The following is a 27,994-nucleotide window of genomic DNA, read 5'->3' as shown; positions in this document are numbered from 1 at the left end:
GATTTATTTTAAATAAATGCAGACTTGAAAATTATAGAACGTGTAACATTTACTCGCGATCCATCAATCATCAAAGTGGATCACATCCAAATATCACAATAAATATTGAATGTGTAACAGGCGCCTATGACCCATCATTTACATGAGTAAGATACCAAAATCTGAATGTGATGTATTTCCTAAAATGATGTTTTGTCACGATCTGAAGATATTTCCTCGGCATATTGTTAAGAGTATAAATGTTCGGTTTTGTAACGTTGTGTGACATGAGGAATAAACATAATACATTACAGTTTCGAGATAATTTGCATTAATGCTTTAAGACAGTTTTTTAAATACTTACATTTGTTATATCGTTAAAATTAAGATTAGTTCAAATTTTTTTGTCCCTTTATTTATTTATTTTGGGAAAACAATTGTCTTATTGTTACTTACTTTGTTTTTAAATACAAACATAGCTTTTACGGGTTTCAGAAGTTTTCCACATTCATACAACTAGATACTTTCTTAAGCTTATTTTAGTTCAATAATACTCAAGTGGAATATAAGTATAACACATAAGTGAATCTCCTTACATCATAAAAATGCGCGCTTATATTTTTGTATTTAAGTATGTTGCATTAATTCTGAAAAAGATAAAATACAAACAAAATTGTATTGCGTATTGTAAGTGCGTATTTCGGAGTATTTAATTCTTCATAAAATTATAAATAGTAAAAGTATTAAGGAATATACAAAAATTAAAATATATATTACAAATGCAATATACAAGTACATAATGCGCTAAAAAGTAATAAATTTCCTTTGTGTGATCAAGTCACGGAAAACTATTTATTATTAGTTACGGACCAAAGGGAAAAGGGTGTCAGATAAGTGGGGTTGGCGGGGCATGCAACGAGGTGGCCAGTATCATGCGAAGACTCATTGCACGCAGGAATATGTTGGATATGTCGGGGTCTGCGACATTCAAGCAGGAACTGCTTGGAGAGGAGTTCATTATGCTCTTTAACTGGAAACATAAGCGTCTCACTTTGTAGATGTTCAACTCAAGAGGCATCTTGTCGTGGTTCGGAGTACAGTGTTCTGACAAGTCTGTAACTGCGTTCCACTAGATCCACGCGGCCATATAAGTGCGGCGTAGAAGAGGACCGGCCGGCCGATTGTGTTGTACCAAAAGTATTTTTATCCGGCCAAGGACTACAACAACAACCCGCCTGTCGCGGGAACGGAACAATCATAGTAAAAGCACATGGTTACCCCATAGTTCTTACAGTTTCATTGACATTTTTCGAGCAGCGTCCTCCAAATATTACACGCTGCAAAAATATTACTTTATTTTACTGTAAAAAGTATGTATATTATCATTTCCGGCTTTATGAAAAAGGTTACCGTTACATATGGGGAGAAAAATATGGTAAACGTGTATGTAAAGAAATAAGCACAGCACTTTATAAAAATCTTTTGATTTTGGACGAAAGTGCCAAATATACATATAAGTTTATACTGCGAGATTTGGGCAAAGCAAAACTGCAATAAATCCATGTTAGCCACGATTGACTTCTTTATATGTAAAATCTGTCACTTTTATTATATCGGTAGATATAAAATACTTATTGCTTGATGACACGATGATGGCGGGCTCTTGATTCTATACACAGCTCCATCGAATAATTTACTCGAAGTCTAACATTTTCCTAGATAATAACAAGACGCGCTGAAACTAACCCCCGCCCTTACATATGATTCAGTTAACCTGCAATACTTGTATTACGACTTCCTTAATTGAAAGCTGCTGGGAAATATTCTGACGCTAAAACACGAAAAGATTATTTTAAGTTTCACTAATTTAAAAAAAAAAAGAATTGTCTTTAAAGTTCAGTTATCTGGATGTAATATTTGAAAAGTATCTATTTATATATGCGCTAGGGTGCTTAAAAAAATATTTGAATTTATTTTTCAATTCTTACCCCCTCAAATGTTAGTGATTGACAAACAAAAAATCCTCCCTGAAGCCAGGCTCTGTAGCTTAACTCTAAGGGGTCGCTATATATTTTTAGGTTCCCATACATTTAACATAGGAATTTACGTTTTTTCATTCACCAAGTAATTTTCGTTTCTCAAAAATAACCATCACATATTCAGAAAGTTCACTTTTCAAGCTTTAAAAATTTCTGCGACAAAGTTTGATTATCAAAATTAGACGATTAAACATAGTGATTTGAAATTTGGAATTTTTTCAATAAAAATAAAAAAAAGTTTCTGGGAGTAATAATTTTGTCGCGTTTTCGAGTTTCACCGAAATCAAAATTGATATAAACTATAAAAACTTTGTCCTGTAAAATTTGATGAGAGGACAGGATCAAGCTACGTTCGTGTAGAAAGGCAAGCAGAGAAACAGGCAGCTAGAAGATCGATAGAAATCGACACATTTTTTGTTATCTTATATCAATAGGTAAATATCATGAAATCTGATACACCTCGGTGTTTGACCGATCAGGGTTATTTTTTTGATAGGTTGTTGATTCTCGTATTTGGGGTATAATCTGTTCACTTTATTTCATTTAGTTATTTTAAAAATGATGTCGATAAGGTAACACTGATTATTTGTCAGTTTGTAATTCATTTGTTATTCTTAAATAATCATAATTCAACAATAATTTAAATGTATATTAAAAGCTATTTTTGCTCTATATTATATAAAATAAATGTGTACAAATGAATTAGTGATGTGTTAGTGTATATAAAATTGAAAAATATAAGTGCAAAATTAATTTTATATATCGAAAATATGTATGTAATTAAAATATTGCAAATTTTCAACTTTAAACGCGAATATCTCGAAAACTATAAACTTCCTGCGGCTATAACCATATATATTCGTGATCTGGAGAGTCTCCTCTATCCGACCATACCCATTTTATTCCCGAAATCCTGGGACGGTATACTAAAGCCGACCCATCATGAACTTCTATTTATATGTTTAACCGAACATTTAAACTATAAGAAATGTACCTGTGAAGGATATTATAGCTTCGGTGCAGCCGAAGTTAACGTTTTTCTTACTTTGTTATGCTTTTAATTAGGTGAGCTAGAATATAAGTCTTAACAGTAGGAGAACGAAAAATTTTATTGACATTATACAGCCTGCTCTAATTATTAGATTTTTCTGTGAGCGAGAATTAATAAAAAGTTTTTGGTACAATTAACACGATCTACTTACAACAACTTCAGGAATTTTCAGTTGAAAGTGCTTCTGGTGTTGAACGAATATATAAATGATGCATATCCGAAAAACGATGGGAACTATTAAATGAAGTTATTTCATGACCTTTTTTCTTTGGGAGCAAATTTTCGCAACATCGTTTATTAGTTACAGAGGTAGATTGTTGAGATGTCACATTATTTTTTGTGGAAAACTCATTCGAAGGTGGGGATGAACAACAGGAGCTTTTAGAAAAAGCGTTGCTGCGTGTCTGTGGCGCACCTCTACTTTTATTGTACCGCAAACTTTCATTGTAGCTAGCCCCGCTACTAATAACACTACCACTAAATCCGCTGTCCAAATCTTCTTCATCAAATTCTACATTATTAGAAGAATTTTGAGAATTATCTTTTAGGTCCATAGATTGAAAAGTCTCTATAACATCTTCAAGGCTTGTACTTGAAAATTTTCTGCGATGACCTGATATGGATAAGGAAGATAAAGGTCCTCCTATCAAACCAGATTTACAAGGTTTCGGAGGTAATATTTTATTTGAGGTTTCGACAGCAGAGGACAAATCGCTTTCAGCACCTACACAGTGCACAATACTTTCTGCAGTTTCCGCTATGTTGTTCAAGGTCAGGTTAGGAGGCATAATAAAAGTTTCCAGTGATAAATTAAGCTCTTCTATTACTCGGAAGTGATTGCGTTGTACTTGTAAAAATTCTTCTTTAACGCTATTTGCAGATATTGATGTATGATTATCACAAAGAACATGTTTACCATTTTTTTCGTTAACTTCTTCATACAAATTTTCCGTTGTTCCATAATGAGTTGTATAACTATGACGGTCTTCCAAGGATAAATATGCGTTCTGCTCACTACTTGCTTTTAAACGAAACCCCTTTGATACATTTCGTCGGGAACTGATCTGTTCATTCTTACATTTTTCTATTATTTCTTTTTGATGAAAGATATTTGAATTACATTTCACTACCCGCGGCTCATAATAAGCGTACGAATAAACGTGATCTACTGATCCAACAGCGCCCAGGGACTCAATATCTTTTGATGTTCCATTGAAAGGATTTACAATTTTTACATCATCTGTTTCTTTTTTAATCGAGGCAACTACGGTGGCAGCAAGTCCATAATCTAAAAATGTGTATGAAGGTGGAGGTGGAGGAGGATCACCTGTAGGCTCAAATCTTTCCATTGTCGTAGTGATATTTTTGCGTGACCACTTCGCCTGTCATATAAAAATTTGTTAAGTGTGCCTATTATGTCAAAGAGTAGGTACACAGAAATTTACCTGGTTTCCATTTTGCACATCCCAATCGCTTCGACCTCCGTGATATTTATGTCGATCTTTTAATATAAGATCAACACCTTCACAAGTGTAATTGATTTTTTCACGATTAAATGCCACCAATTCATTGGCAGGTGAGAAGTTTGGATTAATGTCGGAGTGAATGCCGGTATTTATCTCTTTATAATAAATTCCATTCTGCATTTTTACCTGGAAAATATCTGAAAGGGTATGTTATATAAAATTTATATTATAGCATTCCAAAATCCCTAAGTTCGGATGTAACCGAAGGTTTCATAATTTCGAAATTGGAAAGACCCAAAAACGTGGAAATATTGCCAGGCGATGGTAAAACTTTTTTTTTAATAAAATAGCAACATTTAAATTCATTAATCGATGAAACTTTGTATTGGTTGTGTAGATCGTTTTCATTTAGTTCTAAATCACCAAGGAAATATGAAAACTTCTTTTCACAATGGCCAACATAAACGGAATACACTCAACTGGAAAGCCGAAAATCACTTTATTGGATATGTTGGGACTACGAATAAGTCTGAGTTGATTGTATTTACTGTGGGCATTAAATTGAAGTACATATACTTGAAAACATACTTTCATGCTATTAATTAATTAATATAACTCACAGTTTGATCTATACGACATAATGTTAAATATATGTTTATTAAAATTTTCGACTGGGACCCTCACGCATTCTGTTTTAAAATGGGTATGGAATGATAAAGAAGGTTTTACAGATTAGGAATACAAAAAACTGCCGCTTAAAGATTTTACGAGACCTACGCGAAAAAATTGAGGAAGCTCTGGAATTGGACCGACCAGGCGTTATTTATACTTACGTACTCTTAAGTAATTAGAATTAAACTAAAAATTAAATATCTATTGAATTAAAACCATTATAGCACTATTTAACATGAAATAAAGGCTGAGATCTAGTAAGTATCCCACGAATTCCGAAATAAAGTGGGTATCGGCAAATAGGTAGATAGAAAATTCTCCAGATTAAGATTTTGAAATTTCAATGCAAATGTCTTAAAAACTAGAAGTCAGCGATAACTATATATCATATAACTACTCATATTGTTATTCATTTTCATGCGTACATCTACTTACACACATATAAGTTTCTTTATTTCCGTCCATTCATTGGCCCATTTAAGTTCGTTTAGACACAAAACTACATAAGCAGCAAGGCACCAGCATATTTCATCTAGACATTTGGAATTATGCCGTTTAGTAATGTGAATAATTAAATTTATACTACTTTAAATACGATACCAAACCAATAGTATTCAATCACTTCAATATTATTCTATAAAATTATTGAAACATGCAATACCCATAAATAACATAATTACCCTGTCTAAATTAAATTGAATAGAACACTCTAGTGCTGCCACCTTATTTTATTTAAAATAACAATCTTCGATTCATTGACTTACCACTCGATATTTTTAAAATTACTTTAAGGAAGTGTTTGGAAATTGTTAAGAGTTGTGTGCCAAAATGTGAAAAATTTAAAATTTTCAAATATAATTTATTTTACAGATGTCCTTACAGCTAGAAAGTTGTTTTTATTTTATTTTTTTACAACAAAAAACATTGTCCTAATTGTAATATTCTCATATATGGTATACTGCGATATCTGACTTACTGCTGTCCCTGAATAAAAGCGAAAGCGGCAAATTACTATCAATGTTCCATAGGCTTATACACTGCCGATCAACTGAATAGGTTCACATAAATTCGCTTGCATTTTCATGAATTTTTCGTCACATATTGATCGTGCGCATGTTTTTTTAAAAACGTTTTAACTTTATATTTGTGTCAATCAGTGTGTGCTAGTAAAGAACCGCTTGCTAAGTACCGTTACTTTGCATATTCTGTTTTGCTATTTATTTCGCTAATTTCTGTGCAATTTTTTGGTTCAACTGAATAGGTTCAAAGTGTAAACACAATGGCTACGACAGACTGCAGCGGCACGACAGTGAACTGAAAACGTCGTTGTTCATCTTACTACATGTACATTTTGAGAAGCAACAACAACACAATGGCCGGCATGTACACAAAAACGCAGTTGTCCATTTTGTATGTACACAATTTCGTTGTGGCCATACTAATACCTTTCACTTCAATGAAATTTTAATATATTGTTCAAAGTGAAATTTTTTATGCAAAAAATAAGTAAATAGGTAAATATTTTTGCTTTAAATTATCAATTGCTATTACAAATGATATAATAGAGCTATAATATAGCTATTTTATGCTTTTATTTGTAAAATAACATCAGGGGTATTCTGTTGCTCTTGCAAGACCCGGTGCACGGTGCAAGAATTGCAGATTTACAACGGCACAACAACAAACACACGCAGAAAAATATTTGCAAGGGCTGTAAAATATGTCAGACCAAAACCTATGTATATTTGCGTGCAATGTCACGCAAAAATATAATTGCAACCCTGTTGTAGTTGCCATTTTACATAAAGACATATTACGTCGTTAAATTGTTGAGGAAGATAAGTTTTAAATGGATTTTATTATTTCTATTTAAATTTTAAAGATTTGTTATAGTTTTTTTTTCTTAAAAATGTATGCAGAAGGTGCGCCAATTCACAATAGCCATGCTTAATAGTCATTCACAACAAATTGACCGAATTAGCCATTCGTATATCACTAGATTCTGCAATGGGTGCTCTCGTGCTCTTGTATATTTCGGCAAAAATACTATTGCAATCTGCAATCTTGCAAGAGCAAGAGAATACCCCTATCAAGTTTGTTAGAGCTGTGAATAATTTTACATTTTACATATTAGTGGCATCACCACTCTACCTCCTCTTTCTATCTTCCATTCTACTGTCAACTCTACTGTCGTCCTACTGTCGTTGGCAAAAATAGGAGGATATTGAAGTTAGCGAGAACGACAACTGTCGGCCTGCAGTCGTGTAGTCGTGCAGCTGTCAAAATAACACTGCCCTTAAGAACGTGTGTATTTTAATATTTGACAGATGTAGTTTGCAGTCTGTCGCCGTCTATGTGTTTACACTTTCAGGTGAAAGATTTTTAGTAGTGATGGGCGATGTTGTGACTTTTAAGGAACACTGCTACTTGTGACCGTGACTTTGTAGTAGCAGTGATTTTAAACTGTGACTGTGACTGAAATAAAAATTGTAACAGACATAGGCCAATAAAGTAGAACAAAATTGTTTCCTTTTTTCATTTAGGTACAATGTACATATTTATTAGAATAAACAGAAATTAACATAGTAAATTCATTTTTAGAAAATCACCAAATACAAAGTATATACATAAAAGATAAAATTAAATAGTGTTAAAAATATTTACATTAAATGGAAAAGAAGGCCAAAATATTATGTTTGTAAATATTTTCCATTTGTATTCAAAAACAACAATATTTCAGTATTCCTTTCGCTTAATCTTGACCGACGATCACATACAATTTGCCCCGCTTTGGAAAAAATTCTCTCGCAAGGAACGGAGGAGGCTAAAACACATAAATACTTTTTGGCTAATTCTGCCATTTTAGGGTATCTGTATTTATTTTCAAGCCACCAATGAAATGGGTCGCAACTACGGGAAACCAGGCCATCTTCCAAATAGCGCTGAATTTCAATAATGGCTTTTGCTTCTACGCTACCATGTGGTTTATGTTCATTAGCGTATTTATCGAAAGAACTCCATATTGATACTGATTTTTCAATGTTTTCTTCTGTTCTTTCAGTCTGAAATTCTATTTCTTCCCTTTGCATATCTATTAGATAACGTTTTATAAGTTTTTTTGTGTTATGAGCTGCTGATTCATTAGTCAACGCCACTAATTTGAACCGGGGGTCTAGAAAAGTAGCTACCGTAAGTGTATTACTGTGTTGTAAACTGCTAAAACGTTCCCTAATTCCATTTAAAAAAATTTCAATCACTTTTTGTATAGTGTTTGAAAATGTTTCAGTTCGCAAGTGTCTATACACATCTAATAGACCATTTGCGATTGGTATTACAAGCGAACCTGTGCAATATGTTTCACCACTAATGCTTACTGTGGCATCTCTAAATGGTTTACAAATTTTGCACAAAGCAGCAACAGTCGCCCACTCGTCGCTGGTTAATATAGGTAAATTTTTGTTTATAATTACCAAAGTACATTTCACCGCTTCCTCCAACTCCGAAAAACGCTCCAACATTGCCAGTGTGGAGTTCCACCTCGTTTCAACTTGTTGAATTAATTTTAGAGGTTCTTTACCGCTGTTGCGCTGGTAATTTTCAAACGCTTCATTCGCTGAAGTACTTTTCTTGAAGTGAGCAACTATTATTTTAACTTTATCAGTTACTTGTTCTACTTCAGGAATGCGTAATCCTTCTTTTACAATTAAATTAATTGTGTGAGCCATACAACCAAAATGCTTCCAACCTAACTTATTAATTATAGCACTTTTTATGTTACTAGCATTATCCGACACAGCTAGCAATATTTTATCGTTAATTTTCCAATCACTTACGATTTGTTGTATCGCCTCACTTAAGTTTTCAGCTGTATGATTTTGCCTCAGTTGGGATGACGATAAAAGCACTGACGTTAGTTCAAAATTGTCGGACACATAATGTGCAGTTACAGCAATGAAACTAGACGTGTTCCGCAATGTCCAACAATCAGTGGTGATACAAAACTTTTCCCCGCTCCTAATCATTTCTCGCACCTTATGTTTACATTCCTCATACAATGCAGGAATCATTGATTTTGAAATCACACGTCTGCTAGGAATGTCATAAGATGGATTTAGAGCTGTTACAAATTCCCGAAAACCTTTGTCCTCAACTATAGAGAAAGGTTGCAAATCCACCGTAAACAGCTGCAATAACTTGCTTGTTATTTCACTTTTTGATTTTAGCCGCGCGACATTTAAAATCTTGGTTTGTGTTAAAGGCTTTGGTAATGCAGTCGAAGTTGATGGAATATCGTCTTCAAAAGTAACAGGCGTATTTTGCGGCGCTGGCGTAATATCCGTCTGCAAAAATATTTTCACAATACCAATTTGATAGTAACTTCAAAATTAGATTACCATTTCCAATCGAACAGTAGGATGCCTCCGTTCCATATGTTTTTTTAAATTTGATGTTGACGTTTTATATGATATTTTGCATTTACAAATATCACATTTTGCGAAAACAGCATCCACTTCTTTAAAAAATTGCCACACATAACTCGTTTTTGTTCTTTTTGACACAGACATCTTTAATTTTTATTAAATAGATATAAGCAAACTGATTTGTAACCGTTTCGTACAAAAATTAATGTACATGATCCGTTATTTTTTAAGACGCACATTTTTAAAGTCACAATAAATATATTCTCTGAAGGGTTTTTTCAATATAAGGATACTCAATAGAAACTATTTAAATTAAACGAAAACATACTTTTTAAAATATTTCGTTACTTATAAAATACTTTTTATAAGTTTTTTTTTTAAATTACTATATAAATTGATGCAATTTTAAGATTAAAAGTTTTATAATTGGCTTTACTACAGCATTGAGATTTCTGTAATCAATTGTACATAAATATCACCCGTTTAAAGATAAATTAACTTTTTTATGTTAACCAATTTATACTTATCTGAAATTAAAGAAAATTCATGGCTTTAATGAATATGAATTCATCACAGTCGCAATTTTTCATGTGATACTGTGACTGCTACTTTGTCACAGTCGCAATTTTTAATATTCCACGGTGAATGCTATTTTGTCACAGTCGCAATTTTTCACATGATACTGTAACTGCTACTTTGTCACAGTCGCAATTTTTCATATGATACTGTGACTGCTACTTTGTTCATTAATTCCTGTCACTGCTACTTTAGGAAACTTGTCACAGCTGTGACCAGTGATTTTTAAGTAGCAGTGACAAAGTCACAGGTACTCAAATATTTGCCATCTCTAATTTTTAGTTTGCGATTAAACTTGGCGGTGTGGCGACACATTTTTGATACAAATTTTTTATTTCATGTATTTTCTTTAAATTAAATGAAAAATGGGACGCGGAGAACAATTATCCGAGTATGAAAGAGGCCAAATCGAAGTCTATCGTGAAAGTGGTCTTAGCCATCACAAAATCGCTCAAAAAATTGGACGAAGCCAAAATGTAGTGAGTAACTTTTTGGGAAACAAAGCAGAATATGGCAAAAACATGAAAGGCGGAGTCAAACACGCCACCTCTGCGGCAGTCAGGAGGCATATTGTGCTAGTTGCGTCCAATTCACATCTCTCAGCACCCAAAATTAAAGAAATTTGCGGTGTTACAGCCAGTGTGTCTAAAAATTAAAAAAAAACACCGTTAAATGATGCACGTAAAGCTTTACGACTGCTCTTTGCACGCAAGCACATGAGCTGGACGAGCGAATGGCAGAAGGTAGTTTTTTTCGACAAAAAAAAATTTAATTTAGACGGTCCTGATGGATACAACTATTATTATCACGATCTTCAAAAGGAGGAGTATTTCCTGAGCCGTCGCCATAGCTGTGAGGGAGGCATAATGGTGTGGGGGCCGGTATCAGTCTTTGGCACTTGCGACCTTCAATTTGTTACTTTCAAAATCAACGCGGAAACCTACAAATCCATCATACAGACTGCGTTTCCTCATTATTCCAATATTTTTCACATTTTCAAATGGACTTACCAGCACGATAACGCCCCTATTCATACAACTAGGGTGGTAAAAGAGTGGAGTAAGGCTCAAAATGTGGACTTGCTCGAATGGCCCCCATATTCACCTGACCTTAATATAATGGAAAACGTATGGGTGTTGCTATCGCGCAAGGTATGTGAAGAAGGCAGGCAGTTTTATTGCAAAATAACTTAAGTTGCGGCAATTAAAACGGCCTGGACAACAATTTTGCTGCAAATACTACAAAATTTTTATAGCTCGCTTCCCGATCGTTTATATGAAGTTATATCAAACAAGTAAGGAAGAGCTAAGTTCGGGTGTCACCGAACATTTTATACTCTCGCATGATGAAGTGATAATCGAGATTTCATTATCCGTCATTTACATATTTTTTCAAATACCGTATTTGTGTAAAGTTTTATTCCGCTATCATCATTGGTTCCTAATGTATATATTATACAGAGAAGGCATCAGATGGAATTCAAAATAGCGTTATATTGGAAGAAGGCGTGGTTGTGAACCGATTTCACCCATATTTCGTACATATCATCAGGGGATTAAGAAAATATTACATACCGAATTTCATTGAAATCGGTTAAGTAGTTCCTGAGATATGGTTTTTGGTCCATAAGTGGGCGGCGCCATGCTCATTTTCAATTTTTAAAAAAAGCCTGGGTGCAGCTTCTTTCTGCCATTTCTTCCGTAAAATTTAGTGTTTCTGACGGTTTTTGTTAGTCCGTTAACGCACTTTTAGTGATTTTCAACATAACCTTTGCATGGGAGGTGGGCGTGGTTATTATCCGATTTCTTCCATTTTTGAACTGTATATGGAAATGCCTGAAGGAAACGATTTTATAGAGTTTGGTTGACATAGCTATAGTAGTTTCCGAGATATGTACAAAAAACTTAGTAGGGGCGGAGACACGCCCACTTTTCCAAAAAAGTTACGTCCAAATATGCTCCTCCCTAATGCGATCCTTTGTGCCAAATTTCACTTTAATATCTTTATTTATGGCTTAGTTATGACCCTTTATAGGTTTTCGGTTTCCGCCATTTTGTGGGCGTGGCAGTGGGCCGATTTTGCCCATCCTCGAACTTAACCTTCTTATGGAGCCAAGAAATAGGTGTACCAAGTTTCATCATGATATCTCAATTTTTACTCAAGTTACAGCTTGCACGGACGGACGGACAGACAGACATCCGGATTTCAACTCTACTCGCCACCCTGATCACTTTGGTATATATAACCCTATATCTGACTCTTTTAGTTTTAGGACTTACAAACAACCGTTATGTGAACAAAACTATAATACTCTCCTTAGCAACTTTGCTGCGAGAGTATAAAAACGACGGATTCACTCATTATAAACTTATTAAAAATTACTTTAGAAATGTACTTAAGTATAAGCTAAGTGCCATAAGTATGAAAATTATCTTAAGTTACTTATATAATTTTAATTTTTTTATGTTGCACCTATTCAGATGAACGAAATCATTGATTTTGTTAACTTTTCAGAAGAAAAAATTAATAAGAAATAAATAATATGTTTTTGAAAAACCTTCTTCACCATTTTATTAACGCTAAGCGGTAAAAAACGCACCACTGTTATTTTGGTACGCCAGTTATTTATCCATATTTATGGCATCGAACGAGATGGAAATTATCATAATGGGGTTTTAATTACTTTTCGCCATTAAATGGAAGGATGATTAAAAAAAAATTACATTATAATCTAATTTTTAATGCTATTTTATTAGCTTCACCTGCATGTTTGTAAATTATTTCAGTGGCACTGAAGCTGAATAGCACTGAGACAATACAAATGATTGCATATAAACACATAAAAATATAAGCCAAAAGCCTAACATGCGGGTGTAATATAAATGCAAACTTTCAAACTCACACAAACTCATTCAATGCTCAGTTGTGTTTACGCGCCACGTTAAAATTTCTCCTCCGAACCGTTGTTGGACCTTCTCTGTAATTTACTTTTTCTGGTGTTGCAGTCTAATTTATTTTGCTCAGCTAAATTAGTTTTAGATGTTAGGAACATACTTTAGGTCAACAAAACTATTATACTTATTATTTCATACTACATATATGAGTACTTTCCAAAAAATTTTATAAATCTTAAACATATGTACATGAGTTTTTAGTATTTTAGAATACATTTATTAGTGTTTCTAAATTCTATCGCCAGTTGTACTAAACGTTCGAATATTGTATTAAAAAGGTAGTCATGAAGTTTTGAAAACTCAGTATTGATAATTTTTGTTCCTTTTAAGCTCCATATCCAAATCCGCTAATTGCTGCAGAAATCCCTCATTTGGTCGAATTTCGCGACGCATACGAACTTTTCGTATCGCATCTGAGGCGGTCATTTTTCGGCAAATCATCAGGTAAGCGAGTACGCATGTGGCGGACCTTGACATGCCTACTAAGCAATGAACTAGAATTTTCCCTAGAATAAGCAAAATAATTAGTTACATAAACAAATTGGGTAATTGGTTTTTTCCACCTCCACTGCTGATTGCGCTATCAATAAACTTCGCTGCGACATAAAAGTATCGGGATATGTCTGTTGTAGGTGCGTCAACCATTGGGAAGCCCATATATCTAAAAATAGTATCTTTGTTGTTTCTTCTACAATGTTGTTATATTTTGTTTATCAAAAATAGGGATTTGTGATAAAAAAAAGTTGTAGATCGATAAACCAACAAAGCCAAACAATTTTATTAAATTTCGATATACATAGGTTTTTGAAGAGTTGTTTTAGCAGCATATAGTAACTATACACCCAGCGAAACAAAGCAAAACGTGCAATATTTCCCGAATATATGTACTTATGTACATAGATGCAAAATTATCAAAACATACAGTGTTGAATTCAGTCCCCTCAAAAATGGTAGACTTAGGCGCTTATGTAGTATAGTCTGCAACTATTGGTTTGAATCACGCTTGTATTGTTTGCCTCAACGGTTGTTTTAGGTTCCTTTCTGCGCATTTTAGAGTTTATTAGCACCTACACGTTCTGTATTGGAATAACATCCGGACACTTAATGGCAAATCCAATGAAGTAATACCCATACCTTCCTTTAATTTTGTAATCTCAAATATCAAAATTAACGAATTAACTTAAAAAAATGACGGGAATGAAAAATCTTCAAGAGCACCAAGTTGGGTATCACCCTCTTCGTTATAATATTTTTATATTTTTCAGCGTTCACTGAGTTCTCTAATATTCAAATTGATTCCGATTTGCCCTTAGAAATGCATACCCTTACTTTTATATAGGCGGAATGTTACACAGTAGGAAGAATTAAATTTTCTGCGAATAGTTTTTCACTTCTGCGACGAACTGCTTAATAACCATCAGGTTCAATAAGGTTAAACTTCGATTCGTCAGAAATCATTAAAGTTTTCCAATTCGTTTGTGTCCAGAAAAGTTTATTTACAATTCATCTCAACCACTTTTCTTTAATTTAATGGTCACGCGTGGCTTTTTTCTTCTTCTCGTTATGCCAATTTTGAACTGTTCGAGTTAAAATATTGTTATTGAATCGGTCTTGCAAACTTGTGTTTAAGCTAGCACGATGTTCTCCAAAGCTAGTGCTGCTTTTTCTACCTGAAATTTTCTTACTTTCTAGTTCGCCAGTTTTACGATGTTTTTCCAAAAAACGTCGCACTGTCTAAATTTAATTGTGCTGCTATTTTTGGGCAATACCCAAAACCGTTTACAATGAATTTGTGAAAAAACATTTGTTACGACTCTTTTGTTTCGCTGGGTGTATATGTATGTGGTAAATTTATTATGATTACTATTAATAATTCATTATTAATATTCATTGATTTTTAATTGGCAGTTTAGCAATTTATAGAAATACATATAACGAATACGCTTGATTCATTTTTTGCTTTGCAAGATTTTACATTTTTTCGACAAATAATCATATCTACTAAAATAAAATTTTTCACATTCCGCAAAAAAATATACACATTTAATAAAAATTCTACATACTATGTGTCCTCCTTTCCTAACAAACTTACATTCACATATACATACATATGTATGAAATTATTAGGAGTGTTGGAAAGTAGTTGTAGTTTAACCGTGAGTTAAAATTGTAGCAAAACACCTTAACGGAAAATATATCGCGAGTATATTTTATACTCGTACATATCGTCAACTGAAATGCAAAATAACGTAACATCACTTTTCATAGGTTTACAGGATTCTTTGTATACAACTTGAGATATTTAAACAAAATTTTCAAATCTGAATTAACATGAAACTATAAGTATATTTTAGACAAAAAATAAAGCAAATTTTATAGTAAGTGTCCTACGTTATTTTGAATTTTCATTTCTGAAACCAAATAACGTATGATGAATCTAAATTTGTATAAGAAATAAAAAATTTGAATATTAGCAAATTAAACAGTTACAAGTTTTTCATATTTCATGTTATTATTATTATTGATGCGTACATACATATGTTAGTAGAAAAAATTAAATTATTTCAAGCCAAAAACATGATAATAATGTTTAATTATTATTTATTAAACAATTAATTATCAAAAGATATATTATGATAAAATAATGACAGTCTGCAGGAATTAAAGCTTCTGGGCCCTGCAGATGTTGTAATTTTTGGGAAGAAGCCGTTGGAGGAGAGGAGCAGTGAGCTTCTTCACGGATGGATCAAAGCTTGGGGGGAAGGTTGGTGGAGTGGTCTACTGTCAGGAGCTCTCAATCAACTGCAATTTCAGACTTCCTGATTATTGCAGTGTCTTCCAAGCCGGGGTTGCGGCCTCCTTTAGAGAAGGGATCATCCACTCAGATAACAGAGTGGCGATACTAGCCTTAAACTCATAAACAGTGCGTTCAAGGCACCTTAGAACCGCATCGGTAGAATGGGAGCGGGTCGATGGTCTCGTATCCTCTTGCGTTCTACTACTGAATAGCTGGGCCTTGCGGAAGCTTAGTCAGCACTGGACCACCATTGGTACACTCGCTGTCGCAAAAGTCGTTTTTCCAAAAATTGATCGCGAGAGAGAGTTGAAAACGCCTAACTTTAGACATCCCACCGAGCTGGCGGGAATGGAAATTAAACGCCTGTACAAATTTGTATTAGCTACTAAGTGTTTTGCTAATTTATAGTTCGAACATAGGAGTTCTTATTTTCTATGGCCTCATAAAGAACTACATAAAGTAGTCCACATGGGATCTTTGATCACCCATCTAACCTAACCTTACCAAAGCATATTGAACATAACCAATAAAAATAAACATAGACAATAAATTAAGGCTAACTTCGTTATAAAAAAAATCTGTTATTTTTACATGAGTGATGATACGTTATTTTGTTTAACGAAATTAAGCAGTTGAATACGTTTTTTTTTTTAATTTTTCATATAACATGGGTATTTCTGATCGCAGAAGCTTAAAATTTATGACATATATGTATGTACATATGTACATATGATGTGGTGAATCGAAATTTATAAAAAATAACACAATAACACATTTTTTATTGTTAACTTAATTAAGTAACAATAAATAAAAACTTCAGTATTAAAATAGCACAGGCAAAATTATGCAGTAATGAAAAAGAACAAATACATTTTCTTCTTCTTCTTCTTAGTCACAACTTTGAAGTTGTAGATGATGTAGAGACGAGTTAAAATCTGGGTGACTGTCTGTCTGTCTGTTCGTCCGTCCGTGCAAGCTGTAACTTGAGTAAAAGTTGAGATATCTTGATGAAACATGGTATGCGCATTCCTTGTCATAAAAAGTATGAGTACGTAGATGGGCGTAATCGGACTACTGCCACACCCTCCAAACGCCATTAACCGAAAACCCATAATGTGCCATTACTAAGCACTTAATTAATATATAAAACTCTAAATCGGCATAGGGGATCGCAGTAGCAAGGGGCACCTGTGGACAAAATATATTGAAAAGTGGGCAACGCCCCATCTTCTAATAACTTTAATGTACATACATATGTATGTATCTCTCAACTCACTTAAGCTACAATAACTAAATTCGCCTAGCGCAAATATTACAAGAATCTCTACCGACAGTGCAGTGTAGTGACAGTGAAGGCCCGCTTACTCCTCATATAACTGTTAAAAACTAAATATACCAAAACATTAAATTTTACTCCCGAGATGGTATGACAAGGCTTTAATGGCGTCAAAATTGGACGATGGGCGTAGTACCGCCCACTTTTATTTGAAAATACATATGTATCTCGACACCCGCCCGACCGAGTTCAACCCAATTCGATATATGATAATCTGCTGACACTCCTATATAACATTCTGAAAATGAGTGACATCGAACTACAACCACGGTCACTTTTGATTCTTTCATTATCCTGTCTACAAATTAAGAAGCAATTATTATAACGGTATAATACTTTTCATGGATAATGCCTTTGAAGTATGCCACCTTATGACCAAAAAAATGGAACCCAAACTGTTCAAGCCTGTAGGTACCGAGTATGTTGACTCCAGTACTTAACTTTTGACCGATTCGGTCATTGTGTGAGTTACTTAATGTATATGTATAATTGAAATTTTGAGAGAGTCCTTTCCTAACAATAGTAAATCTGTGTATCAAAAATAGAATGAATCGAGGCAATACTTCCGTATCGGCCAATATGTGAATTATTTTAATAAAATTGAGAAAACCCCGGCTTTAATCCTCGCAAGTTGCAAGAGTATGAAATGTTCGGTTATACCCGAACTTTAGTTTACTATTTATAAAAAAATATTGTGTTAACTTCACTGTTTGTGAGTAACTTTCTTATTCATGTAAAAATTATCATGTAAACAAACCTTATGCTTGGCATATCGCGATAGTAACTATGACCAGTGTCCACTTGACCGTAGCGGCAACCTTCAGCTGCATTTAGCACATGTGTAATGCCCATCATTCGCAGAAATGATTTGTTTTTCGCCGCAGCTCTATAATAAATAAAATATTTAAATATTGTTACATATATTAAGAACATTAAATAGTAAAACATCGTACTTTATTCTATTCGATATTAAGCACTTTAATAACAATTTGTTGTAAAACATATGGACATTATTAAACTAATTATGTATCAAATTGATTATTATTTATCAAGAACCATATATAACAGTTTTGTCCATCCCCGATGCATCAATTCACTGATACTATATATTGTATATTTTGAGAAAAAATTAATTAAAACACTGCGAAGTATGCAGGAGCATAATCTTAAATAACATTGCAAGCTATTATTGTTATGAAATTATAGTAATTAACAATGGCGGATGGACCGGGTTTATTAGTACTACTATTAGGTGAATTGAAATAAAATAAATAATTAATAAATCGTAAATTTATTTTTAATTTTAAAATTTCTAGGCTACTTTAATTTCCATCTGCAGTTTCTAGTTGTTATCTAGTAGGTTTTTAGGTAATTCGATTTTACCAAATTGTAGGTATTAAGAAGTATTCCGAAATACAAAGAATATTTTATATCATCACGCCTTACTTTCCGTCCGTTCGACTGTGTGTAATAAATATTCTACCATTTAATATATATTTCTAAACTTTAACAAATAATGCTATGATATACGGGCATATGCCGATTCTTCTCAAAAATGGATGCATAGTTTTGAAGAGTTTTCAATTATACTATATGCTGAAAATGAGCAAATTAGGTTAGGTTCGAATGGCAATTACCCTCCTGAAGAACAATAAAGCGGCAGGAACCGATGGATTACTGGCCGAGCTATTCAAATACAACGTCGAAGAACTGATTACAAGATATGGTCAGCTGAAAGCATGCCCGGCACCAAAAGCTCCGTCAGGATTAGGGAGGACCGTTTGGTACCAAACGGGGTTTCAGACAAGGAAACTCCCTAACGTGTGACTTTTTCAATCTACTGCTGGAGAAAATAAAAGCTAAATAGAGAAGGTACAGTCTTCTATAAGAGTGTACAGCTGCTGGTGTACGCCGATAATATTGATATCATTACATATGTGAGCATGTGGGTTTGGTATCTGAAATGGGTGCCAAATAGGGAAAAAAGAACTACTGTCGCGCTGTCAACTCGCCTAAAACTGCGTAAGCACCTACGCAAGTAAAAGAAGAAGAATAATACAATATTTTGCTTTTTTTTGTACTATTGACGAGAAAATATGAAAATCTTAGCAGGCTTTATTGAACCACCAAAATAATTAAATTATTTGTTAGTACTCCGTTGGGATTAAAAATTGACAGCAGTAGAAAGTTGATCAATTAGAAATTATTGTAAGCCCCGGCTATCGTTTAAGCAGACTAATTCTGGAATAAATTCAATGCATCTATTACCAGTAGCTTACTACATTTAAAGAAACAAAACTTACACAGAAATATAATTTATTTCCATATTAGTACTTACACATCACCAATGTAAATACCAGGATATACTTCATCACAGTCAACATCATGTAAGGCGCATTCTGTTCTTCGTAGCCCTGTCAGATTCCTGCAGGGCGTCATTGAATAATATAGGACTCTTTGCAAATGACGGCCTGTAGTTTGGTCTGAATTATCCAATCGACTCGGTGGCTTTAAAGTAAACATAAATATTGAAACCGTTAACCGTTAAATTTAAAGTATAATTTGAAAGTGAAATATAGTCTGCTTTTACACACAACATATTGAACATTAAATTTGTGGGAAATACAATAGACAAAAATGTATACATACATACATACACTATTAACCTAATGTATTTTTAGTTCATTCATATTACGTATAACCCAATACATATTCGTAACAAAGTATTACCAAACCAATCGAATATGAATTACTTTGTGAAATCGAAAAGTGCTACAACTATTGCGATTTTTGGCACTAAAATAATATGGTTTTCAACTCCACTCGGTGGAATTGAATTTAGAGCAATTCAACTTCAGATCAACCTAACTCTTTTTTTTTTGGTATTACGATTTTCAACTCTTTTCAGACAAATTAGAAGCTGAAAATTTTTAAACGAAAAATCAAAACAATTTAATTTAGTTACCGTTCACAAAAAGGTGAATAATTATTAAAATGGACGTTAATTTTTATTTACTTGTATATTACGATACCAACATTGCTTGGGTCAAAACAGATGTGCTGCGCATAAGAAAAATCCTTCGTTATCACAGAAATCCATTTGAACTTCCTAACTCCAAGTAAACTAAAGTATTATTGACATTTAAATAAATTTTTATTAATGTTTATTGCAGATTCATAAGTTGTTCTCGTTTAAATGAGGAGTCATTTTGTTTTTTATTAAATAAGATGGAAGGAACGTTACCACAAACTCTTTATTTCCTCGCTGCCGGTAGGTATCAAGAATGCTTTTTAAATATTTTTAACTTTGGATTGATACAATCTACGATATCTATGGTTCTTACAAAACCTGCTTTTGAATATTATTAACACCATATTTGTGCGTGACTGAAGAGGATAACAATGCTTCAAAAATTTAATCTTACTCAAAAAGTATACAAGGTTTTAGCTCGTTGGCGATATGGCCGCCAGTATTCCGGTGCAAGCCTTTTAAATGGCCTCAACGTCTGCATAACGCTTTCCTTTCATGGGAAAATGCATTTTTCTGAAAAGGAAGAAGTCGCACGGTGCCATATCAGGTAAATACGGGAAGTGGTTAATGGTTAAAATGTGATTTTTGGTAAAATAATCGTCCTTGGAATGTTGGATACTGAGCAATTTTTGGTCTTCAGTCAATTTGTGTGGAACAAATCGTGCACACACCTTTCGTTAGCCCAAATGTTCGGTCAAAATGCGATAAATCGATGTTTTGGAGATGTTCAATTCCATCTCCATGAATTTCAATTATGATTTGGGATGGTTTTTGATGAATTCACGCACAGTTTCGATGGAATTTCTGGTGATCACAGATTTTGATTAACCCACATGTTGATCGTCATTTATGTCCTCACGACAGTGGCGAACGCAGGAAAAAAATTTGGGGGGGGGGGGGGGGGGTTTTAGGTAAAAAACAATGTTTCATTATTTTATTCACAAATTGAAGTCTAATCTTCTTTTATTTTGGGCCATAACATTTAAAATCTCTCTTCCTCCGTCACGTCTATATCTCTATGGATATTCAAGAGAGCCATTCCGTTCAGGCGTGCTTCTCCAGTTTTATTTCTTAAATGTGTTTTAAGCCTGCGAAGTGAGGAAAACGAGCGTTCACTTGAAGCGACAGATATAGGGATTGTTGCTCCAATCTTTAAAAAACGATGCACTAAAAAAGTTTTGAATCTCTTTGTTTGATTTAACCAGTTCCTGAAAATATATTCAAAATTTTAGTTAGAAAATATAATCTGAAGAAAAGATTTTTAACCTTTTCCACATTCTAAATTCAGCAAATGAAAAACAAATAATAAGTAAAGTTGTGTATCTAATTCAGTTTTTTCTGGTTGTTTTTTTTTTTAAATATAGACATTTTAATTAAGACACTCAAGTATTTTTTTGCAAATAGCATAATTTTTTTTAATTTAAATTTATTTCACAACAGTTTGCTTATGGAACGAAAACTGAAAGTCATAATAAATGAGTTTTTATTTTTCCTTTATTATGATTAACAATAAACTCTAAAAAAAGTAATAGAAACCTTATTGGTGACTTTTCAGTTCAGAACTAATTTTCTAAAGAAGTCCATTTTCGACTCACAATTCTCCTTAAATCTAAAAAAATCCAGTTCAGCAGCCACAGAGTTATAAGGCAAGCTCATTACTTTGAAGCAAATTAAAAAAATGTCTCTGTCCAGTTTATATTTTTCTGGGTTTTTTAATTGGCCTACATTCCCACAACTTTTTAATACTATCCAGATACAATAGGTTTGTTTTTAGTTTAACATTTTCATAGTTTCAAAAAATTAAATTCTATCAGCAGAGTTTAACACCCCAAAATCCACCCACCCTCCCCTCACGACAACTTTGAAAACGTTGAAACCACTCGTGTACTCTGCTACGGGATAGGCAATCATCGCCATAAACTTGTTTCATCAATTGAAACGTTTCGGTAAAAGTTTTACCAATTTTAAAACAAAATTTAATGTTGGCTCTTTGTTCGAAGCTCATTTTCGCACCGATAACACAAACATACTGACACTTAAAACGCAATAACTTCACTTCCATTCCATGAAATGTCATGAAATTCTCACTGGGCAATCGATAAAGAGAGCAGATTCTAACGCACCAGTCGACATATAGATGGCGCCACCAGAGGGAGCTAGATTCAAAAAGTCCTGTTTACTTTGGAACGCTTCTTGTATTTCTATCAGTAGTAGATTGTATCGGGTTTTTATGTTCGAAACACTTCCCGCGGTCTTTTGATTTTATTTAATATTTGGAAATTGTAGCGTGTCTTATACATAATAACTGTTTAAAATGGTTAGAAATTATAAATAAAATAGTTTTTTTTTTTAATTTTCTGCTAATATTTTTCCTAAATAAATTCATCAATGCTTAACTGCAACTGCTCCTTAGGAGTTGAACATTTTTGATACTCTAGTCAACCCCACCAGCACAGAGTTGATAACCGTAATACCAAAATAAAGACGAAGTTGGACAACAGTTCAATCCAAATTTTTTTTCGACGGGTTGTGCTAAAAACCATATAACTGAATTCCTTCAACCAAAATGCAGTTAGGTTGATTGCCGTAATGGGGCCTAAAGTAACAAATTCTTATGAAGAGAAAGCTCGGACATTTATTGAATGCTTAAACCTGACTATTGCGCCTTCTCTATTTATTAACTCTCTCTCTCAGTTAACTGTAGTTTAGATGTAAGGTTGTTTTCATTAAATAAACAAGGCTGTAGCGCCTTTCAAGAGAAGATGGCTGCCATCAAGGTAGAGATAGATTACTGCTCCGAAGTGTAGCCTCTCTCAGAGAATAAGGTTGATTTAATTAAATAAATAAGTGCCCATTACTCAAAAAATAAATTAATCTATATCAGCTTACAAGTAGATTTTAATTTATCTATCATATTTACTGTTCAAATTCATTAGTGTGATAGAGATCATTACATTCAGTACGGCAGATATGAACTTATTTCTTAAATTTTGTTAAATTTTTTTAATGACGTTTTAATTTTGCTTTAGCGAAATACGAATATGATACGAATGTGATCATTTGAACCAATTTTGCGAATTAACGCAATTTGCATAAGATAGTTCAAGTGGTTTATGAAACATTAACATACAATATAGCTTCTAGTGTCGGAGATGAAAACTTTTGTATTTTGAAAGTAGTGTTTTTTTTATTTTTAATATGTAATGTGTGGCCACGGCGAATATCGCATTCGATGGAACGTTGAGCTGTATGAGATGTATGTAATTTATTGTATTACTGTGCGAAATTATGTGAAAATATAAAATATTTTGTGAACTTCCAATAAAAAAATTAAATTTATTGCGATATAATCATATATTGTCTTGCCAATTTAAATAAATAAACTCGAATATAAAAAAACTCGAAATAATAGTTAAACTTAATGTCTTTGTATTGAATATTTTCATTATCACATCTGAGTACGATATGTTAATAAAGTTTCGCTTATCAAATTTTAGAGATATCTGTTCTTGTCTCGCTCAAGAAGTAATGTGACGAATACGTAAAATATTGTTAATCAAGTCAACATAAAAGAATTGTGTACAATAAAGTTATGTAGGCTTTCGGAATATAAGCTTTTCTTTACTTGCTTATTTTAAAGTATGTTCTTTGTACTATAATGAACGGGAAAACGATAATGCCCTACTATTTCCATTTTTCAAAGTGGATGATATTTTCTCATCTTTTACACAATGTTTTTACTCATGTGCTATATATGTATAAAATGCTTTTGTCGAAAATTTTAGGTTTAGCATATTTTGTTTGTGAGGGAGAAAGCGAAAGGAACGTATAAAAATATCAACAATTTATTTTGTTTCTTAAAAGTTTTTAAGACTTACATACATATACATTTTTTAAAACTGATACACTTAACAGTGTCTAAATTTATTTCATGATGTTCTTTCTAATATTTTCTTATAGAATTTCGTACAGACAGATGCTCTGAAAATGACCGTTGGCAAATATCCAAAATATTTTCTAAATAGAATTCCTTGCGCCAGACTATTTATATCGGATGAGTGTACTAAAAAAATAAAGTTCATATATAAGTCTAACAACCAACGAGAATTTCATGGTCACAACTATAAATATGTACAATCACACATATATTTATGTATGTACAATACATGTGTATTTCAATTATGATTCATGAAAGCATCATATACCTGTATGTATAATTTCGGAAATTGAGTCAGCCTGAGAAAAAAAATTGCACTAAACGTTTTCAATTCACGAAAAGCAGTTATAATATTCTACATACCTGTATGTTTTCGAGCGTGAAAATTATGAATCAAGAAGATAATCTACAAACTTACTTTAGTCACAATGGAGTAAGAATACATTTTTTCTCTGAATGAAATATGAAAATGAATATCTAAGTATCCCAGGATAAGCTTCTTTTTAAATATATTATAATCGATCTGCATTTTAAATAAAAATTAGTAATTTTATTATATTTCTCAAATGTGAATTTTATGCAATTAAAATTCATTCGACGCTATTTGCTCATTTTATATTTTTGTAATCTTTTTGCAAATTGTAATAGTTTTGCTTATTTACTAATTTTTGTAACATAAAAGCGAAATGGAAACGTGGAAACAAGTATATAAAGAAATGTAAATAAACTCCTTATATATGTAAGTCCTTCCAGAATAGGATTTTAAGCACTATTCTAATCTCGAACAATAAGATTTATATTTGTATCATATAAAAGCGATTTAATTGTAGTTTAGTAGCCATGACCATTTCTTTCAGTTTTTTTAATTACACACAAGCATACAAAATATAAAAATATACCTGGTAATACAACGGACTGTACCTTTCCCCAATATTGGTGCTATACTTGTCATTGGGGGGCTGAAAAATTGTATATTTTTTTAAGTACATATATACATACATATATGTATATGTATGAATGAATGTATTACATATATGACATGCATTTTAAGGTGTGGAACAATAGGTATCTCTACTTATGAGAATACGATTTAGCTTCGATGACAATGCCTCCCACTAATATAAGGAGCAATTAAAACACAATATTCATCCGATTAGAAATTAATTTCCATTGATTAGTTTGAAAGGTGTTTATTAACTGAGGTAATACAAATAATCAATAAAGCAGCATGTCATAATTGTATTACATTTATTTAACTCTTTAGTTGCAATGCACAATAACATTATGAATAGACATTACCATGTGTGGAATACGAGTACACATCAATGTTAAAGCTTTCAATAAAGAAATAGTAATACATATTAGCAATATTCATTCTGGAAATGTTAATTAGTTAGTTTGTAGGCGGCAATTTTTTTTTATTAAAAATTAAAAAAAAAATACGATCGGGTAAGCTTTATAATTTTTATTTTTCTGTTGATTTAGAATACCCGTTGAGACTAACGCAATCTAATAGAGACAAACGACAACTCTCATTTATCGCTAGTACTCTCAACGCAAATTAAATCTGCAGATACGTGAATATATAATTATCGTATACAAACTTAACATAAATTAGTAACATTTACAAAACGCATTGATATACACATTTTATTTTTTCCACTTATTTACGATAATCAACAATCGGTTTACCGAACAGATAGCAGGTGAACAGACTTAAAGTTAGTTCCATTCCTACACAAAGATCACATATACATACGTACAAGTATAAGAAAAATCTAAATGATTTTTCTGATTAACTTTATTATTAGAAAGCTTTCACAAAATTAACTTTCTTGCAAATTAAGCATTTTCCTTTGACCTTCGTACATTCGGACACAACAAAGAATGTGTGTGCATCTCAACAGTTGTCTAAAATCCAACCACTTACGAGCATTGTTTAAAAACGCTTACACAATTTTCATTCCAATCAAAGGATATTATTTGACCATTGTAAATTATTATAAAAATTTGTGTTAATTTTAACCTTTTTGACTTGAGTATTCTCTATTTGAATACAAGACCAAATTAAAAATCGGATTTTTACTTTATAAAAAGTATAAAAAATTTCTATAACGCATTGGGATCGGAGCATTATAGAAATTTGTTTACTATTCATATTTATTATTGTTAACGTTATATCTGCACAAGTATTTGAGGAACCATTTAGTATACATATGCATGTATATGGTAATTTCATATATAGTATTTAAAAGTCAACTTTAACCTTGCACAACATTGCTGTTTTGCGGAATGTTGCTATATACCTGAACATAATCAATATTACATACATATGTAAGACGAATGTATACAAGGTGAGAGCAGCAGCGCAAAAACAAGAACAATGAAGAAGCACAACAAATTCACAAAAACACATCAGTTTGACATATGTACATATAAACATCTAAATCAAATGTAAAAAAAAACGGACGTTCGCCTCCAACAAATTGAATGAATTTGCGGTATAGTATGTAAATAAAATGAATTTAATATATGCACGTCATACATATGTACATACTTATGTTTATATCTATATCATGTTATTAAATTTTTCTTTTTAAAATGAATATTGAAGCTGTGTTTAAATTCATTAAACGTGAAAATGTGTACATATGTAGATATATAGTATGCATGCACATAAGTATGTGCATATATGTATTTACGCATATGGAAAAGGCTGCAAACACATGCATTCAAATACGTATTTCAACAGAAAAGTAGATTATGTGTACCGTATATCTCCATGACATTTTGATGAATTTATTGTTGCTGGCGTTGCTAATTTGATTGTTATCGTCTCAATAATTCAATATATCCTTATATTTCAAATAGTTATAAATTTTTGTAAATGCATAAACATATGTGCTTATACATACATATGTATGTATATTAAAATAGTATCGATTTATTTCTTTTCACACTTTTGAGTTTTGTTAAGTTTGTTTACGTTGGCTTATTAAAAATTTATTAATTTATTAAAACACGTCAAATCCTGATATGTCATTCACTTCTGCTATTGGCACTTTATTGTAAATCTTATTTGACGTTCTTTTAGGTACTAAATTGCACAATAGCTATTTTCTTCACTTCAGGGAAAACGAAAGCTCTTTTGTGCATTGCATTTAACTCAAAGCTTTTATAAATGGGTTTCAAAACTTTTACAAATACATACATTCATGTATATATGTATGTATGTACAAATGTATGGGGGTGTATAACTTTGTATACTCTCCCAACACGTGTCATTTTGTCTCTATCATTGAATCATGGATATTAGAAATGGGAGAATCAGCAGAGGCAACAAACTGTCCAATTTACTGTCATTGTAAATGAAATCCCAATAAATTTTCTAAATTTGTAAAATGAACATGCTTTATTAGTTTATTGAAAAAAATACGAAAGTTCCTAGGTAAGGAAGGTTCTCCAAGTATGCGCTTATGAGCTCTTAATTGTAACGGGAAGGTCCTTCGCCTAACGGTTTTTTATTTTTCTCTTATTATCAGTTAGAACAATACATACTTCGTTTAATGGATTTTATTAGGGGATTGAATGCTCTACAAAATAGTCTCTTACGGTCCTTTTGAATTTTATAACTCAATGAAAACAATTTTAAATTGCAAATTTTATGGTCTCATAGGAAATTTACTGCCCTAATAAAAATTTCAACTGGTGTTATAGGTTTGTAATTTCATCATG

At 32.5% G+C, this 27,994-nt stretch overlaps 2 protein-coding genes across 9 annotated transcripts; both read right to left on the bottom strand.

Moving 5' to 3' along the window:
* Positions 1-372: 372 nt before the first annotated feature.
* Positions 373-5,975, bottom strand: LOC126759683 (uncharacterized). 3 transcript variants are annotated; one of them, XM_050474682.1, is made up of 5 exons: positions 5,888-5,975; positions 5,643-5,739; positions 4,515-4,721; positions 3,221-4,451; positions 373-626 (listed from the first exon to the last, which is right to left on the bottom strand). In XM_050474682.1, exons 2-4 carry the CDS (start codon positions 5,670-5,672, stop codon positions 3,228-3,230), a joined length of 1,461 nt encoding a protein of 486 aa, XP_050330639.1. In that variant the 5' UTR covers positions 5,673-5,739; positions 5,888-5,975; the 3' UTR covers positions 373-626; positions 3,221-3,227. The 3 variants fall into 3 exon arrangements, with proteins under 3 accessions (XP_050330639.1, XP_050330640.1, XP_050330641.1); XM_050474683.1 differs by having other exon boundaries at positions 5,808-5,911; XM_050474684.1 differs by lacking the exon at positions 5,888-5,975 and having other exon boundaries at positions 4,515-4,732; positions 5,643-5,881.
* A 7,373-nt stretch (positions 5,976-13,348) lies between these two features.
* Positions 13,349-27,374, bottom strand: LOC126759684 (dual specificity phosphatase 29). 6 transcript variants are annotated; one of them, XM_050474686.1, is made up of 6 exons: positions 27,031-27,374; positions 25,159-25,218; positions 19,630-19,799; positions 18,049-18,177; positions 13,722-13,846; positions 13,349-13,664 (listed from the first exon to the last, which is right to left on the bottom strand). In XM_050474686.1, the coding sequence occupies exons 1-6, from the start codon at positions 27,046-27,048 to the stop codon at positions 13,459-13,461; spliced, it is 708 nt and encodes a 235-aa protein (XP_050330643.1). In that variant the 5' UTR covers positions 27,049-27,374; the 3' UTR covers positions 13,349-13,458. The 6 variants fall into 6 exon arrangements, with proteins under 6 accessions (XP_050330643.1, XP_050330642.1, XP_050330644.1 ...); XM_050474685.1 differs by lacking the exon at positions 27,031-27,374 and adding an exon at positions 25,559-25,597; XM_050474687.1 differs by lacking the exon at positions 27,031-27,374 and adding an exon at positions 25,559-25,597 and having other exon boundaries at positions 13,722-13,819.
* Positions 27,375-27,994: the final 620 nt, after the last annotated feature.

Source organism: Bactrocera neohumeralis, chromosome 5, assembly GCF_024586455.1.
Source record: "Bactrocera neohumeralis isolate Rockhampton chromosome 5, APGP_CSIRO_Bneo_wtdbg2-racon-allhic-juicebox.fasta_v2, whole genome shotgun sequence".
In the NCBI taxonomy this organism is placed as follows: domain Eukaryota; kingdom Metazoa; phylum Arthropoda; class Insecta; order Diptera; family Tephritidae; genus Bactrocera; species Bactrocera neohumeralis.
The sequence above is the reverse complement of the archived record's forward strand: the minus strand, read 5'-3'. Positions and strand labels throughout refer to the sequence as shown.

Excerpts from the sequence above, each read along its gene's own strand:
- LOC126759683 (XM_050474682.1), bottom strand. The coding sequence starts at position 5,672 with ATGGACGGAAATAAAGAAACTTATATGTGT. Across the intron at positions 4,722-5,642 it reads ATAAAGAAACTTATATGTGT|GTAAAAATGCAGAATGGAAT; the intron begins GTAAGTAGATGT and ends GATATTTTCCAG. Across the intron at positions 4,452-4,514 it reads ATGTGCAAAATGGAAACCAG|GCGAAGTGGTCACGCAAAAA; the intron begins GTAAATTTCTGT and ends TTTATATGACAG.
- LOC126759684 (XM_050474685.1), bottom strand. The coding sequence starts at position 25,582 with ATGTGTACTCGTATTCCACACATG. Across the intron at positions 25,219-25,558 it reads GTACTCGTATTCCACACATG|CCCCCCAATGACAAGTATAG; the intron begins GTAATGTCTATT and ends ACAATTTTTCAG. Across the intron at positions 18,178-19,629 it reads GGTATTTACATTGGTGATGT|AGCTGCGGCGAAAAACAAAT; the intron begins GTAAGTACTAAT and ends TATTTATTATAG.